Source organism: Oncorhynchus masou, chromosome 27 (assembly GCF_036934945.1).
Source record: "Oncorhynchus masou masou isolate Uvic2021 chromosome 27, UVic_Omas_1.1, whole genome shotgun sequence".
NCBI lineage: Eukaryota > Metazoa > Chordata > Actinopteri > Salmoniformes > Salmonidae > Oncorhynchus > Oncorhynchus masou.
In genome coordinates this window covers 36,023,493-36,041,963 of record NC_088238.1, presented here as the reverse complement: position 1 = coordinate 36,041,963, position 18,471 = coordinate 36,023,493, and the positions used below count along the sequence as shown (strand labels likewise).

The window sequence follows — 18,471 nt, the reverse complement described above, 5'->3', positions numbered from 1 at the left end:
TGCACTGCATTTTCAGCGGAATGTTGGGGGGAGGGGTTCCGTTAGAAGAACCTGTGTCCTAGACAGGTTAAACTAAACTACAGAAGCAATTATTTGTTTTCATGTCTTTATTGCATACATCGTGTAAACATTTACAGTGCAGGGTGGAAAAAGTATGTAAACCCTTGGTTTAAATAACTGGTTGACCCTACTTTGGCAGAAATAACCTCAACCAAACTTTTTTTGTAGTTGTGGATCAGTCCTGCACAACGGTCAGGAGGAATTTGGACCATTCTTCTTTATAAAACTGTTTCAGTTCAGCAATATTCTTGGGATGTTTGGTGTGAACCGCTCACTTGAGGTCATGCCACAGCATCTCAATCTGGTTGAGGACAGGACTCAGTGACTGGGCCACTCCAGAAGGTGTATTTTCTTCTGTTGAAGATATTCTGTTGTTGATTTACCTCTGTGTTTTGGGTTGTGCTTTTACATCACCCAACTTCTGTTGAGCTTCAATTGGTGGACAGATAGCCTTACAATCTCCCGAAAAATGTCTTGATAGACATGGGAAGTCATGTTTTCCATCAATGACAGCAAGTTGTCCAGGCCCTGAGGCAGGAAAGCAGCTCCAAACCATGATACTCCCTTCAACATCCTTTACAGTTGGGATGAGGTTTTGATGTTGGTGTGCAGTGCCTTTTTACTCTACACATAGTGTTGTGTTCCCTCCAAACAACTCAACTTTAGTTTAATCTGTCCACAGAGTATTTTGCCAGTAGCACTGTGGAACATCCAGATGGTCTTCTACGAACTTCAGACGTGCAGCAATGTTTTTTTGGACAGCAGTGGCTTCTTCTGTGGAGGACTCCCATGAACATCATTCTTGTTTAGTGTTTTACGTATCATAGACTTGTCAACAGAGATGTTGGCATGTTCCAGGGATTTCTGTAAGTCTTTAGCTGACACTAAGATTCTTCTTAACCTCATTGAGCATTCTACACTGTGCAGTCGCAGTCATCTTTGCAGGATGGCCACTCAAAGGGAGAGTAGCAACAGTGCTTAACTTTCTCCATTTATAAAAGAAAATGTCTTACTGATGAACATCAAGTCCTTTAGACATACTTTTGTAACCCTTTCCAGCTTTATGTAAGTCAACTATTCTTAATCTTGGGTTTTCTGAGATCTCTTTTGTTCGGGGAATGGTTCACATCGGGCAATGCTTCTTGGGAATAGCAAACTCACATTTTGTGAGTGTTTTTTATAGGGCAGGGCAGCTCTCGCCAACATCTCCAATCTCATCTCATTGATTGTACTCCAGGTTAGCTGACACCTGACTCCAATTAGCTTTTGGAGATGTCATTAACCAAGGGGTTCACATAGTTTTTCCAACCTACACTGAGTGTTTAAATTACGTATTCAATATAGACTAGAAAAATACAATCATTTGTGTGTTATTAATTTAAGCAGACTGTGTTTGTCTGTTGTGACTTAGATGAAGAGAAGATCAAATTGTATGACCAATTTATACAGAAAACCAGAATTCCAAAGGGTTCACATACTTTTTCTTGCCACTGTATGTCTGAATAAATGCACAATCCTGTGTTCAGTAATTATGTGTGCCTGTCTGAGAGAGATTTTTATGTGTGTGTGTACTTGTGTATGTTCATCCATGTCATGTCTTACTTTAGCTGCCGTGGCTCACAGTCCACCCCTGGCAGGAGCAACCTGGCAGCTTGTCTCACGTCATCGCTGTCCACAGAGAAGCTGCGCCTGTGTTCTGTGTGTGCCACCGCCACCCGAATCCACTCCATCAGCGGTGGCAGTAAAAGGAAGGGCCTGAAAGGGGGACACACCATTAGCTCTCACTAGGTAGACTCCCTTGGCAGACTGGTTGTCTCCCACATTAATAATGTTCCAGCATACACGTCTGCACAGATACAAACATCCATTTGGTATAGTAGGAAACAGGTCAGAAATGGACACATAGGAAGTCCGACCAGAGCCTTATCCATTTGTGCCATGGGATAAACATCCCCACCAAACACAAAATTGAAAGATAGCCAGATGGATATTTTCAATGAGTTTCTATTTCGCAAGTGAGTAGTTTGCTTGCACCATGACAGCTAACATTCTACCACTGACTGGCTGTGGCTATAAATAGCCTAGCTATTTGCGTCCGCATCGGGTCCACGTCTGTTACTGGGTCCGTCTCTGTTATTTTTCAAAGAGCACAGTTCCTGCCCACATTTTAAGCCCTGCCTACCCAAATTTGTAATTTGTTGGGAGAATTGTCTGTATGAAGAGGACCCTCCCAGGAATATTTTATTTTCCTGCTTCGAAGTTGCCAAGGAAACCCCCCATTGTTCCCCAGACCTAGTGTTGTTGCCCTAGGTCTGGGATTTCCGAGACTACTCACTTGGCTGTTCATAACCACAGTGCTACTGTTCAGCATGGACAACTGAGATTTACTTTGGCTTGTGCACCACTGTGGACCCTGCATTGACATTGCAAAACCATGCTGACAAAAGTTAAATCATGGTGTATACTGTCTTGATCATAATATATGCTCAGAGTATCATTGTCATTTGATCACTCTGATCACAAATCAAATCAGTTATTTTATCAAGACCAGTTTCAAGGTTTACACAGACTCCAATTTTTCAAGAATTGACGGAATATGCCATTTCCGCACAGAAATGGCTCCTCTATGCTGTTAAAGGTTACTTCAATCACAATCTGCCAAGAAACCTCCCATTTGACATGTTCATATTTCACAATTTCTGAGACGTATCTGTTAAATACACCCATCTGTTGCTTCATCTCTCTCTCTCTCTCTCTCTCTCTCTCTCTCTCTCTCTCTTTTCTCCTCAGTTCCAATATGTGATCCTCTATGGTCACATTTTGTGGGTGCTGATGAAATCCTCTCATTACGTTTGCTGTTGTATGTTAAAGATAAACAACATTTATTTCTAAACTGTGGAGGGTGATGTTTATCCAAAAGGTATACGTGTTATACTACGCGGCAACTTTTCCAGTGTTGTATCAACACTAAACAGTGTTCAATTTAACACTAGTGCATTATCTATAGGAGTCCACACTTTTCAGTGTTAAAGTAACATTGTGCTTAGTGCTGATGCTGTTAAACTTTATCAGTGTTAGGTAATGTACACTTTAAGTGTTACACCATTTTGTTACGTAACAGCCTTATTCAGACAAAAACGGAAAAGTGATGCGTGCATCTGTATTCACCCCTTTCCTATGAAGTCACATAATTAGTTAGGTAGACTTTAAGTGTCACATGATCTCAGTATATATACACCTGTTCTGAAAGGCCCCAGAGTCTGCAACACCACTATGCAAGGGACACCACCAAGCAAGCGGCAGCATGAAGACCAAGGAGCTCTCCAAACAGGTCAGGGACAAAGTCGTGGAGAAGTACAGTGTCACGCCCTGGTCGAAGTATATTGTGTTTGTCTGCATTTATTTGGTCAGGCAAGGGTGTGACATGGGTTTTTTGTGATGTGTTTTGTCTTGGGGGTGTATAGCATAGTCTATGGCTGCCTGAGGCGGTTCTCAATCAGAGTCAGGTGATTATCGTTGTCTCTGATTGGGAACCATATTTAGGCAGCCATATTCTTTGAGTATTTCGTGGGTGATTGTCCTTAGTGTCCTTGTTCCTGTCTCTGTGTTTGTTGTCACCAGATAGGCTGTATAGGTTTTCACGTTCCGTTTGTTGTTTTTGTATTGTTCGTTTTTTTTCTTCATCATTAAACATGTCTCAAAAATACCACGCTGCATTTTGGTCCGCTTCTCTTCCACCAGACGAAAGCCGTTACAGACAGATCAGGGTTGAGTTATAAAAAAACATCCAAAACTTTCAACATTCCATGGAGCAAAAAATCCATTATTAAAAAATGTTAAGAATATGACACGACAACAAAACCTGCCAAGAGCTGGCTGCCAACCAAAACTCACAGAACAGGCAAGGAAGGCTTCAATCAGAGAGGCAACAAAGAGACTAAAGATAACCCTGAAGGAGCTGCAAAGCTCCACAGCGGAGATTGGAGTATCTGTCCATAGGACCACTAAGCCGTGTACTCCACAGACCTGGTCTTTACAGAAGAGTGGCCAGAAAAAAGCCTTAAAAAAAATAAGCAAACACATTTGGTGTTCGCCAAACGGCATGTGGGAGACTCCACAAACATATGGAAGAAGTTATTCTGGTCAGATGAGACAAAAAAATTGCTTTTTGGCGCAAACCCAACACCTCTCATCACCCCGAGAACACCATTCCCACAGTGAAGAATGGTGGTGGCAGCATCATGCTGTGAGGATGTTTTCATCGGCAGGGACTGGGAAACTAGTCAGAATTGAAGGAATGATGGATGGTGCTAAATACAGGGAAATTCTTGAGGAAAACCTGTTTCCGTCTTCCAGAGATTTGAGACTAGGACAGAGGTTCGCCTTCCAGCAGGACAATGACCCTAAGCATACTGCAAAGCAACACTCGAGTGGATAGAGAGATGCTAGCGTCTCAAGTGCCCAATAGCCTCGGGAAAAGCAGAGCGCCAAATACAAATAAAACGCTATAAAACTCAAACTTTCATTAAATCACACATGCAGGGTGCTCAATTAAAGCTACACTCGTTGTGAATCCAGCCAACATGTCAGATTTTAAAAATGCTTTTCGGCGAAAGCATGAGAAGCTATTATCTGATAGCATGCACCCCCCCTGAATCACCTGAATGAATTGTAAACAAAATAATTAGCGTAGCCGGAGCTACACAAAACGCTGAAATAAAATATAAAAAATGCATTACCTTTGACGAGCTTCTTTGTTGGCACTCCAATATGTCCCATAAACATCACAATTGGTCCTTTATTTCCATTAATTCCGTCCATTTATACTCCAAATTTTCATTTATTAAGGTTTGATCCGGAAAAAACAGCTTTCCAAAACACAACATCATTACGAAACATTTCAAAAGTTGCCTATAAACTTTGCCAAAATATTTCAAACTACTTTTGTAATACAACTTTAGGTATTTTTAAACGTTAATAATCGATCAAATTGTAGACGGGGGAATCTGTATTCGATACAGCAAGTAAACAAAACGTGCACCATTTTCCCTGTTGCGTAACTATCAAAAGTGTAACGTTGTTCCAGGATGTGCCTCTTCTTCGTTTCACCAATGATTAACTTCAACCCAATTCCAAAGACTGGTGACATCCTGTGGAAGTCGTAGGAACTGTAAAATGGGCGCTATCTAATTTCCCTTGGCAAAGACAACTGAGGGAACAGACAGAGGAAAAAAAAAATAATAATTCGGAACAGTTTTTCCTCACGATTTTGCCTGCTACATAAGTTCTGTTATAGTCACAAACATGATTGAACCAGTTTTAGAAATTTCAGTGTTTTCTATCCACACCTACTAACATATGCATATAACATATTTCTGGCATGAGTAGCATGAAGTTGAAATTGTGCACACAATTTATCCAAAAGTGGAAATGCTGCACAATATCCTTAAAAGGTTTTAAGGGGAAACATTTAAATGTCTTGGAATGGCCTAGTCAAAGCCCAGACCTCAATCCAATTGAGAATCTGTGGTATGACTTAAAGATTGCTGTACACCAGCAGAACCCATCCAACGTAAAGGAGCTGGAGCAGTTTCACCTTGAAGAATGGACAAAAATAGCAGTGGCTTGATGTGCCAAGCTTATAGAGACATACCCCAGGAGACTTGCAGCTGTAATTGCAGCAAAAGGTGGCTTTATAAAGGGGGTGTGACAAGTTATGCACACTCAAGTTTTCAATTTGTTTGGTCTTCTTTCTCATTTGTTGAACAATAAAAAAATATTTTGCATCTTCAAAGTGGTAGGCCTGTTGTGTAAATCAAATAATACAACCCCCCCCCCCCAAAAAAAATCTATTTTAATTCCAGGTTGTAAGGCAACAAAATAGGAAAAATGCCACGCCTCCAAGCCACGCCTCCAATTGAATTTTCCAGTGTGCCTTGCCTTTTCGCGTGAATTGTAGTTACCACCAATGACTGTTTGTAAGTGATAGAGAAAGTATAGATAGAGAAAGGCTACCAGAGACAGCCTTTGCACTTCTTGCAGTCTCCTCCTGTCTGAGGAGTACAAGTGCTCTAAAGTAAGACTTCAGATGACATTGAAGGACTCCAAAGTCCAGACCATTAGCAAGGTTGCACCTCCCCTACAAACTGGACGGAAATGGACATCATCCAAGGCTGTGCAGCAAGCAACATCAGCCCTGAGACACCAAGAACTAGCGTTCCATAAGGCAACAACATCTGAACGCAGGAAGCTGGTGGTCGAGGAGGTACGTAGACAGGAGGAGACTGCAAGAAGTGCAAAGGCTGTCTCTCTTGCTAAACAAGGGCAATGGACGCGGTGGGAAGGCCTGGAGAGGAGAAAGATCAACTGGAGTGAGCTTTGGCAAATGGTAGCAAGCAACATCAGCTTCATCATAAGAGCTGTTTATGATGTGTTTCCATCACCAAAAAATCTACATCAATGGTATGGCGAGGACTCGACCTGCCCCCTCTGCCCAGCTCCAGCGACTCTCAGGCATATAATGACAGGTTGCAAGACCAGCCTCTCACAAGGCCTGGCTGCAGCCAGCACTTGAGACCAAGAGGAGTGCAACCAATTCATTACCTCCAAAAACAAGCAATCCCGTTAAAACAACATTCATCCGGGAGGGACAGAAAAGGCCCAAGTATCCTCCTACGAAGCCAGAATCTGGACACCTAGCCATGGCCCGGGACTGGAAGATGCTTGTCGATATTGGCCAGCAACTAATTTTTCCACCTGAGATTGCTTCTACCAACCTTAGGCCAGACATGGTACTCTGGTCCCCTTCACGAAAGGCTGCGTACATCATAGAGCTCACAGTCCCGTGGGAAAACTCTGTTGAAGAGGCCTACGAGCGTAAGAAACTGCGTTACACAGAGTTGGAAACAGATGCAACTCAGCGTGGCTGGAATGCAAAAGTCTGGCCAGTTGAAGTGGGATGCAGAGGATTCATGGCTTCTTCCACCATCAGGTTGCTGAAAGAACTTGGAATCCATGGACAGGCTCTGCGGCAGACCGTCAAAGCAGTTTCTCAAGCAGTTAAGAGGCAGCGAACAAGGAGTATTTAAAGTTAATGAACACCATTCCAACTAGGAAGAAAGAAATGGATAGTGGATTAAGTAAACAGATAAGGTAGTTAACCTATGGTCGAACCGATGAAACTTAGCTCTGGGGTGTTTTTGATAAGACAGTGAGTGCATTCCTAGGTTCTGTTAATTAGAACTGTCAGCTAAGTGGTGATCGATAATGTTGAGGGGTCAAAAGTTAATTCAGTTGTGTTGAGTGTCCTGTGTATGTGCTAGGGGGTCAGAATGAACTCAGAATGAACCTATAAAGTTCCCTTTGACCCGGTCTGGAGGAGGAGATTCATTTTAGGAGTAATGAAATGACGTCATGTTATTGTATTTAAACTGTTGCTCAAGGTAACGTGGCAGCGCGCTCCGAGAATACATTCTGTTACTGTAACGGTCTTCATGCGGGGAAAGAGAGTCGGACCAAAATGCAGCGTGTAGATTGCGATCCATGTTTAATGAACAAACGTAAACACGAATCAAATACAAATACTACAAAACAAAGAACGTAATGAACGTAACGAAACCGAAACAGCCTATACTTGTGTAAACTAACACAGAGACAGGAACAAGGACACTAAGGACAATCACCCACGAAACACACAAAGAATATGGCTGCCTAAATATGGTTCCCAATCAGAGACAGCGATAATCACCTGACTCTGATTGAGAACCGCCTCAGGCAGCCATAGACTAACGCTAGACATCCCACAAAACCCCAAGACAAAAACACACCACAATAACCCATGTCACACCCTGGCCTGACCGAATAAATGAAGAATAAGCATAATATATTTCGACCAGGGCGTGACAGAATCCCCCCCCCTAAGGTGCGGACTCCCGGACGCACATCAAAACAATGGGGAGGGTCCGGGTGGGCGTCTGTCCATGGTGGCGGCCCCGGCTCCGGCACGGGACGTGGAACCCACTTTATAAATGTCTTAGTCCCCCCTCCTCGCGTCCTAGGATAGTCCACCTTCGCCGCCGACCATGGCCTAGTAGTCCTCACCCAGAACCCCACTGGACTGAGGGTCAGCTCGGGACTGAGGGGCAGCTCGGGACAGAGGGGCAGCTCGGGACAGAGGGGCAACTCGGGACAGAGGGGCAGCTCGGGACAGAGGGGCAGCTCGGGACAGAGGGGCAGCTCGGGACAGAGGGGCAGGGGACTGAGCTCGGGACTGGGGCAGGGGCAGCTCGGGACTGAGGGGCAGCTCGGGACTGACTGGGGCAGCTCAGCACTGAGGGGAAGCTCGGGACTGAGAGGAAGCCCAGCACTGAGAGGAAGCCCAGCACTGAGAGGAAGCCCAGCACTGAGAGGAAGCTCAGCACTGAGAGGAAGCTCAGGCAGGTAGTTGGCGCCGGCAGATCCTGGCTGGCTGGCGGATCTGGAAGAGTCTGGTTGACTGGCGGATCTGGAAGAGTCTGGTTGACTGGCATATCTGGAAGAGTCTGGTTGACTAGCAGATCTGGAAGAGTCTGGCTGACTGGCAGATCTGGAAGAGTCTGGCTGACTGGCAGATCTGGAAGACTCTGGCTGACTGGCGGATCTGGAAGAGTCTGGCTGACTGGCGGGTCTGGAAGTGTCTGGCTGACTGGCGGATCTGGAAGACTCTGGCTGACTGGCGGATCTGGAAGAGTCTGGCTGACTGGCGGATCTGGAAGAGTCTGGCTGACTGGCGGATCTGGAAGAGTCTGACTGACTGACGGATCCTGGCAGACTGACGGATCTGGCTGCTCCATGCTGACTGGCGGCTCTGGCTGTTCCACACTGACTGGCGGCTCTGGCTGCTCCATGTAGGCTGACAGCTCTGGCGACTTCTTACAAACTGGCAGCTCTGGCGGCTCCGTGCAGACTGGCAGCTCCTTGCAGACTGGCAGCTCCTTGCAGACTGGCAGCTCCTTGCAGACTGGCAGCTCTTGCAGACTGGCAGCTCTGGCTGCTTCATGCAGACTGGCACCTCCTTGCAGACTGACAGCTCCTTGTAGACTGGCAGCTCCTTGCAGACTGACAGCTCCATGCAGACTGGCAGCTCCGGCTGCTCCATGCAGACTGACAGCTCTGGCTGCTCCTTGTAGACTGACTGCTCTGGCTGCTCCATGTATACTGACAGCCCGGGCTGCTCCATGTAGACTGACAGCTCTGGCTGCTCCATGTAGACTGACAGCTCTGGCTGCTCCATGCAGACTGACAGCTCTGGCTGCTCCATGCAGACTGACAGCTCGGGCTGCGCTAAACAGGCGGGAGAGTCCAGCAGCGCAGGAGAGGAGGAAGGCTCTGGCTGCGCTAAACAGGCGGGAGACTCCGGCAGCGCTGGAGAGGAGAAAGGCTCCGGTAGCGCTGAACAGGCGGCAGGCTCCGGCAGCGCAGGAGAGGAGGAAGGCTCTGGCTGCGCTAAACAGACGGGAGACTCCGGCAGCGCTGGAGAGTCGAGGCGCACAGTAGGTCTGATGCGTGGTGCTGGCACTGGTGGTACTGGGCCGAGGACACGCACAGGAAGCCTGGTGCGGGGAGCTGCCACCGGAGGGCTGGGGTGTGGAGGTAGTACTGGGTAGACCGGACCGTGCAGGCGCACTGGAGCTCTTGAGCACCGAGCCTGCCCAACTTTACCTGGCTCGATGCCCACTCTCGCCCGGCCAATACGAGGAGCTGGTATATACCACACCGGGCTATGCACCCGCACTGGAGACACCGTGCGCTCCACAGCATAACACGGTGCCTGCCCGGTCTCTTTAGCCCCCCAGTAAGCACAGAAAGTTTGCGCAGGTCTCCTACCTGGCGTATCCATACTCCCTGTGAGCCTTCCCCCAAGACATTTTTGTGGTTGACTCTCGGGCTTCCTTTGCCAACCGTGTTCCCTCATAATGCCGGCTCCTCTCTCCGGCTGCCTCAGCTCCTCTAAGTGCCTCCACCTGTTCCCATGGGAGGCGATCCCTTCCCGCCAGGATCTCCTCCCATGTGTAGCAACCCTTGCCATCCAATATATCGTCCCATGTCCAATCCTCATTGCGCCGCTGTTGCTGCCTTTGTTGCTTCTCCTGTGGCTCCTGCCTGTTGACACGCTGCTTGGTCCGTTTGTGGTGGGTGATTCTGTAACGGTCTTCATGCGGTGAAAGAGAGTCGGACCAAAATGCAGCGTGTAGATTGCGATCCATGTTTAATGAACAAACGTAAACACGAATCAAATACAAATACTACAAAACAAAGAACGTAATGAACGTAACGAAAACCGAAACAGCCTATGCTTGTGTAAACTAACACAGAGACAGGAACAAGGACACTAAGGACAATCACCCACGAAACACACAAAGAATATGGCTGCCTAAATATGGTTCCCAATCAGAGACAACGATAATCACCTGACTCTGATTGAGAACCGCCTCAGGCAGCCATAGACTATGCTATACACCCCCAAGACAAAACACATCACAAAAAACCCATGTCACACCCTGGCCTGACCAAATAAATGCAGACAAACACAATATACTTCGACCAGGGCGTGACACTGTACTTCTCCACGACTTTGTCCCTGACCTGTTTGGAGAGCTCCTTGGTCTTCATGCTGCCGCTTGCTTGGTGGTGTCCCTTGCATAGTGGTGTTGCAGACTCTGGGGCCTTTCAGAACAGGTGTATATATACTGAGATCATGTGACACTTAAAGTCTACCTAACTAATTATGTGACTTCATAGGAAAGGGGGTGAATACAGATGCACGCATCACTTTTCCGTTTTTGTCTGAATAAGGCTGTTACGTAACAAAATGGTGTAACACTTAAAGTGTACATTACCTAACACTGATAAAGTTTAACAGCATCAGCACTAAGCACAATGTTACTTTAACACTGAAAAGTGTGGACTCCTATAGATAATGCACTAGTGTTAAATTGAACACTGTTTAGTGTTGATACAACACTGGAAAAGTTGCCGCGTAGTATAACACATATACCTTTTGGATAAACATCACCCTCCACAGTTTAGAAATAAATGTTGTTTATCTTTAACATACAACAGCAAACGTAATGAGAGGATTTCATCAGCACCCACAAAATGTGACCATAGAGGATCACATATTGGAACTGAGGAGAAAGAGAGAGAGAGAGAGAGAGAGAGATATGAAGCAACAGATGGGTGTATTTAACAGATACGTCTCAGAAATTGTGAAATATGAATATATCAAATGGGAGGTTTCTTGGCAGATTGTGATTGAAGTAACCTTTAACAGCATAGAGGAGCCATTTCTGTGCGGAAATGGCATATTCCGTCAATTCTTGAAAAATTGGAGTCTGTGTAAACCTTGAAACTGGTCTTGATAAAATAACTGATTTGATTTGTGATCAGAGTGATCAAATGACAATGATACTCTGAGCATATATTATGATCAAGACAGCAAGCTTTGCGGACATGGCACAGCTCCTGGTAGATGACCGTTATGTTTATGGCGGGTCAATTAAGAAAAGACATCCTCTTCTGCAAACCACTGGAAAACAGGAGAGGATATTTTTAAAGTACTGGACAGCTTTGTGACATCAAATGCATGGTCAAGATGTGTACTGATTGCGCAAAAGCCATAACAGGGAGACATAGTGTAGTGTTAAGGCACGTGCAAGCAGTTGTTATCGACGCCACTTGGGTACACTGCATGCATACACCGAGAGGCTCTCGTGGTAATATTCAGTTAATAATTTTTCCCAAATACCGGAGTCTGTGAGCTCAAATAGACTTTAATACAAAATAATATAAGCCGAGCTGGTTCATGAAGCAACTGACTTTCCAGCCTTGGCAGACACTTTTATACAGGTTTCATCCTTACGTCACACACATAATAATTATTCTTTATTTAAGCTCTTGAAACTAGGGGGCACTATTTTTATTTTTGGAAAAATAACGTTCCCAAAGTAAACCGCCTATTTCTCAGGACCAGATGCTAGAATATGCATATAATTGACAGCTTAGGATAGAAAAGACTCTAAAGTTTCCAAAACTGTCAAAATGTTGTCTGAGTATAACAGAACTGATATTGCAGGCAAAAGCCTAAGAAAAATCCAATCAGGAAGTGACTAATGTTTTGAAACCGTTGTGTTCCTATGCACCCCTATTGGCCAATGAAAGGCATATCAACCAGATTCCTTTTTCTACGTATTCCCCAAGGTGTCGACAGCATTCTGACGTAGTTTCACGCCTTTATTTTGAAGAATGAGCGTAAACGACTACATTCCGTAACTGGCCAGCTGAGGGCTCTCAGAGTGATTCTTGCGTAGAAGACAGAGGTAGTCATTTTTCCTCTCGCTCCTACTGAAAAGCCAATTGTCCCGGTTGATATATTATCGAATAGATATTTGAAACACCTTGAGGATTGATTATAAAAAACGTTTTCCATGTTTCTGTCAATATTATGGAGCTAATTTGGAATGTTTTCACCGTTGTCGTGATCGGATTTCTCAACATAACGTAACCAACAAACTGAGGTATTTTGGGTATAAAAATTATCTTTATGGAACAAAAGGAACATTTGCCATCTAACTGGGAGTCTCGTGAGTGAAAACATCCAAACGGTAAACGGTCAATTTGATTGCTTTTCTGATTTTCGTGACCAAGCTTCCTGCTGCTAGCTGTACATAATGCTATACTAGGCTATCGATAAACTTACACAAATGCTTGTCTTGCTTTGGCTGTAAAGCAACATTTCAAAATCTGAGATGACAGGGTGATTAACAAAAGGCTAAGCTGTGTTTCACTATATTTCACTTGTGATTTCATGAATGTGAATATTTTCTAGTAATATTTTTTGACCGTTGCGCTATGCTAATTAGCGTGGTTGATGACAATTCTCCCAGATCCGGAGATACTTCTGGCCCTTCTTTGGAAATCTTGCTTGTTTGTAGGTGACCAAATACTTATTTTCCACCATAATTTGCAAATAAATTCATAAAAAATCCCACAATGTGATTTTCTGGATTTTTTTTCTCATTTTGTCTGTCATAGTTGAAGTGTACCTATGATGAAAATTACAGGCCTCTCTCATCTTTTTAAGTGGGAGAACATGCACAATTGCTGACTGACTACATACTTTATTGCCACACTGTAAATGATGGAACTTTATGGAACAAATTAGTCTTTTTTTGTCGAACTGAGATTCCTGGGAGTGCCTTCTGATGAAGATCATCAAAGGTGAGTGAATATTTATGGTGTTGTTTCTAACTTTGTTGATTCCAAAATGGCGGCTATTCCTCTGGCTGTTTTGGGTTCGGAGCGCAGTTCTCAGATTATGCTTTTTCCGTAAAAGTTTTTTGAAATCTGACACAGCGGTTGCATTAATTTGTTTAGTGTAGGGGGCAGTATTTAGATTTTTTTGGGATGAAAAACGTACCCATCTGAAACTGCCTAATTCTCAGGCCCAGAAACTAGAATATGCATATAATTGTCAGATTAGGATAGAAAACTCCAAAGTTTCCAAAACTGTTAAAATTTTGCCTGTAAGTATAACAGAACAGATATTGCAGGCAAAAGCTGAGGAAAATCAAACCAGGAAGTGGCTTCTATTTTGAAAGCTCCATGTTCCATTGCCTTCCTTCGCTCCATTTAAAGGGATATCAACCAGATTCATTTTCCTATCACTTCCTCAAGGTGTCAACAGTCTTTAGACATAGTTTCAGGCTTTTATTTTGAATAATGAGCAAGAAAGAAAACATTGTGTCAGTGGATAGCTGGGTATTCGCATGAGTTTTGCTTGCGCAACAGAGTAGTGCAGCCATTGTCTCTCCCTCTCCGATTGAAAAAGCGTTTGTCCCGGTTGATATATTATCGATTATATATTTTAAAACAACCTGAGGATTGATTCTAAAAACATTTGACATGTTTCTGTGGACATTACGGATACTATTTGGAATTTTCGTCTGCAATGTCGTGACGGTTCGAGCCTATGGATTTCTGAACATAACGCGCCAAACAAATGGAGGTATTTTGGATATAAAAATAATCTTTATGGAACAAAAGGAACATTTGTGAGTGAAAACATCCGAAGATCATCAAAGGTAAGTGATTCATTTTATTTGCTTTTTTTTTTTTATTTGCTTTTCTGATCTTCGTGACCAAGCTACTTTGATGCTAGGTGTTCAGGCGCTACACAAAACGGAGAAATAAAATATAAAACATGCCTTACCTTTGACGAGCTTCTTTTGTTGGCATTCCAAAATGTCCCATAAACATCACAAATGGTCCTTTTGTTCGATTAATTCCGTCCATATATATCCAAAATGTATTTGGCGCGTTTGATCCAGAAAAAAAACAGCTTCCAATTTGCGCAAAGTCACTAAAAAATAAAAATAAAAAGTTGCCTAAAACTTTGCCAAAACATTTCAAAATACTTTTGTAATACAACTTTAGGTATTTTTTAACGTTAATCAATAGAGGATGAGAGGAACCTAACACTACTTTTCAAGTCTTGGCCAACTCTCAACAGTGTTACCCTTTTCCAGGATGGCCGTACTTCTTCATTGCACAAAGTAATAACCTCAACCAAATTCCAAAGACTGGTGATATCCAGTGGAAGCAGTAGGAACTCCAAACAAGTGCCTAAAAATATTGTTTCCCCATGAGAATTCATTGAACAGACAGAGACCTAAAAAAAAAAAATCTGAATGGTTAGTCCTCTGGGTTTTGCCTGCTACATAACGTATGTTATACTCACAGACATGATTCAAACCGTTTTAGAAACTTCAGAGTGTTTTCCATCCAAATCTACTAATAATATGCATATCTTATCCTCTTGGCATGAGTAGCAGGAAGTTGAAATTGGGCACGCTATTAATCCAAAAGTGAAAATGCTGCCCCCTATACTTTAAGAATTTAATGCAACCGCTGTGTCAGATTTCAAAAAAACATTTCGGAAAAAGCATAATCTGAGAACGGCGCTCAGAGCGCAATCCATCCAGAGAAATATCCGCCATTTTGGAGTCAACAGAAATGAGAAATAACACTATAAATATTCACTTACCTTTAATGATCTTCATCAGAAGGCACTCCCAGGAATCACAGTTCGACAATAAATAACTGATTTGTTCCATAAAGTACATAGTTTATGTCCAAATAGCCAGTTGTTGTTAGCGTGTTCAGCCCAGTAATCCATCTTCATGAGGCGCGAGCACTTCGTCCAGACAAAAACTTGAAAAGTTCCGTTACAGGTCGTAGAAACAAGTCAAACGATGTATGGAATCAATCGTTAGGATGTTAACATAAAACATCAATAATGTTCCAACTGAAGAATTCCTATGTCTGAAGAAAAGCACTGGAACGGGAGCTAACTCTGTCATGAGCGCGCGTCACGAGCCCGAGACACTCTGCCAGACCACTGACTCAAACAGGTCTCATGAGCCCCTCCTTTATAGCAGAAGCCTGAAACAAGTTTCTAAAGACGGTTGACATCTAGTGGAAGCCGTAGGAAGTGCAACTTTACTCCATAGACACTGTGTTTTCGGTAGGCCAAGCTTTGAAAAACTACATACCTCAAATTTCCCACCTCCTGGTTGGATTTTTCTCAGGTTTCCGCGTGCCATATGAGTTCTATTATACTCACAGATATCATTCAAACAGTTTTATAAACTTTAGAGTGTTTTCTATCCAATACTAATAATAATATATATTAGCATCGGGGATAGAGTAGGAGGCAGTTCACTCTGGGTACGCTGTTCATCCAAAAGTGAAACTGCTGCCCCCTATCCCAAAAGAGTTAAACTTTACAGATGAGGCCTCCCGAGTGGTGTAACGGTCTAAGATACTGCATCACAGTGCAAATTCCCTTGCTACAGATGCTGGTTCGATACCTGTGTCGGCTGCAACCGGGAGACCCATGAAGCAACGGTGTTTGGTTCCTCTCCCTCTAAAAACAGAAAGAAATAATTCTAAATACTAAACTGGCCTATTTACAAATTAGTAAGAATGTTTCGCACCATGTTCAGGAATGGCATTTTCCTCGCTCGCTTTAGGTTATTTGAAAACAAAATCTCCAAATCTCATTATTTTTTAAACAAGCCATAGAAAGTTGGTTGAAATTTCAGTTTAATTCACCAGAAAAGACAGAACAAATATTGTAGTTAAACTCAAATATACTAATTGATTAAAAAAATGTATTGGCTGTACTAGATTTTCCTTTCCTCCTGAAAGTCCTAATCTGCTCACTTAAATGAATAGGGATCCTGGTAATGAGGCTACAGTATGTTGTTACAGCGTAATCAAAGTGAGGACAATCGGCGATCTGCTGTATACTTAAGCTGAAAGTCACACTTTTCCAGTTCTCCTCACCCCACCCCAAACTCCACCCTTAACACAGTTACCATTCAAAAATGAACTGTTTATCAAAAAAAAATGACCATGTGACCAAGGAGAACAGACGAAATGGACATTGTTTTCATCAAGTAAGTTTATTTCTATGGAGCTACCCGTTCCAGTGTAAAGACCGTAACCATCATAGGACCTGAAAATGAGCTGGAGCTGAGAGGATCACAAAAACTAAAAGGTATTTTTGTTTCAACGCATTTTCTTAAAAATAATTGTGTAGGTATACTGTGTAATAAAAATTGATAATTAAATAAAAGGTTAAATAAAAATAAATAATTGTGTACTAAAAATGAGAATGTGTTTTTGCAGAGCATAACAACCTCGCAGACAACCATCCATGGAGATGAGTGGACAAAGGGCTGCACCGAAACAAATGCATTCTTGCCAAGAAAGTGGTTCGTTTTGCTAGATTCTTAAAATGTGTATGCAGCATTTGTGTGTTGGAGTCACTTTTAATTCTTAATTGATCTACCGTTTCTATCATAGGCCACTGTAATCGATGGGGACTCAGGGCGGTATCATTCTGCTTATCTGATGAAGGTGCACATGGATCAGATTCCAACTTTGAAGACCGAGTTCGAATCATTGAAGGCAGACCAGCAGAAAGGGCGACAGCTGATGCATTGGTCCAGAGCCAGGCGGTATTGGCAGAGTCACTCGTCATTGTCGGAGAGTCACACGGCATTGGCGGAGAGTCAGGTAGAGAATGACGCGTTGAAGAGGGAAAGGAATGAGATGGAGTCACAACACATGCCAGGCACACCTGTGAGCTCTGGAACTCCACCTCCGGCAGGCAGAGTCAACATACCTGGCGGGTTCGTCAGGTCGTCGATTCACCCTGACATTTCCATTCCTCTTCTGACAACAGAATTTGACCAATTGCTCACCAAGCACAGCGAGGGGCGTCCAGACCATTATGCTGTTCTGCTATTCCAAGGATGTTAAACTGAAGAGAGATACCATGAGTGGACACAGAATACCAACTGGGATCGATCCTGAGGCAAATGTGGCTTACCAGTGAACCTCCGGGTGTTCATCATTAATACTGTGTCTCAAAAGTTTCTGTCCATGACTGATGCAACCCAAAAAGCATTAAAGACAGAGGTAATGAGTACTTGAGGTCAACGAGAAAGTCTGGACATGGCCTGCTCTCTGTTATGTAAGGAATTAGGCACTTTACCATAGTATGTACTGTAGGCTATGTTTACTTGTCAGACTGCACAATAGCCTAATAAACACATGCTATAGGTCTCCGGGCACGGGTATTGAACCAGCATCTGGAGCAACGTAGTTTGCACTGCGATGACTTAGACCACTGCACCACTCAGGCGCTGTACAACACGACTACAGTACTACAGTAAGAGCAAAATAATCATAACATTTCCACACTAATTGTAGTCTAAGTTTCTCTTAGAATAAAAACATTAGTGTAACAACAGTTTTAGTAAGTAATACTGATGAGTAGTAACAAGTAAGTGTGTTTCTGGAGACACAGTAGTGCCTTGGGAATTAAAAGCATAATCATGCTCGAACTCCCCCTTGCGCTGGTCTGGAGCATGAAGTAGTCACGCGGGGTACCGTACTAAACCACAAATTACCTCTAAATCCCACAGCATAATCGCAAAACTTTTAGTTGAGCAACCACTATAGTTGGGTTGTTTCTTTAAAAAGAAAATAAATAAAAAATGCATTGGTTTGTTATGAAAAATAATGCATCCCGATCTGGCGTTGTGTAGACTTAAATTTTTCAGCACCTGCTGTGCTCCTGTGGAAGGATTATGTCCACAGTGGGCTTCACCACCTTCAGAGCATCTCTTACAATCAGCTTGATTGTGTGGGCAAGACATGGATGATGCATCCATTTTAAAATGTTCATGGCTTTGGTTATGTTAGCTGTATTGTCGCTGACACAACAGACCACTTTTCCATCTACTTGTCACTCTCTGGCCACTCTCAACACTTCCTCTGCCAAGTTCTCTGAGGTGTGTC

At 43.5% G+C, this 18,471-nt stretch overlaps 1 protein-coding gene across 1 annotated transcript in view; it reads right to left on the bottom strand.

The window, feature by feature from the left end:
- LOC135516071 (ankyrin repeat and BTB/POZ domain-containing protein 3-A-like) overlaps window positions 1-18,471 on the bottom strand; it is a 166,736-nt gene that overhangs the window by 54,715 nt on the left and 93,550 nt on the right. The window contains exon 4 of the mRNA XM_064940076.1: window positions 1,663-1,815. Within this exon, the coding sequence (XP_064796148.1) occupies window positions 1,663-1,815 (153 nt within the window). The remainder of the gene's footprint in view (window positions 1-1,662; window positions 1,816-18,471) is intronic.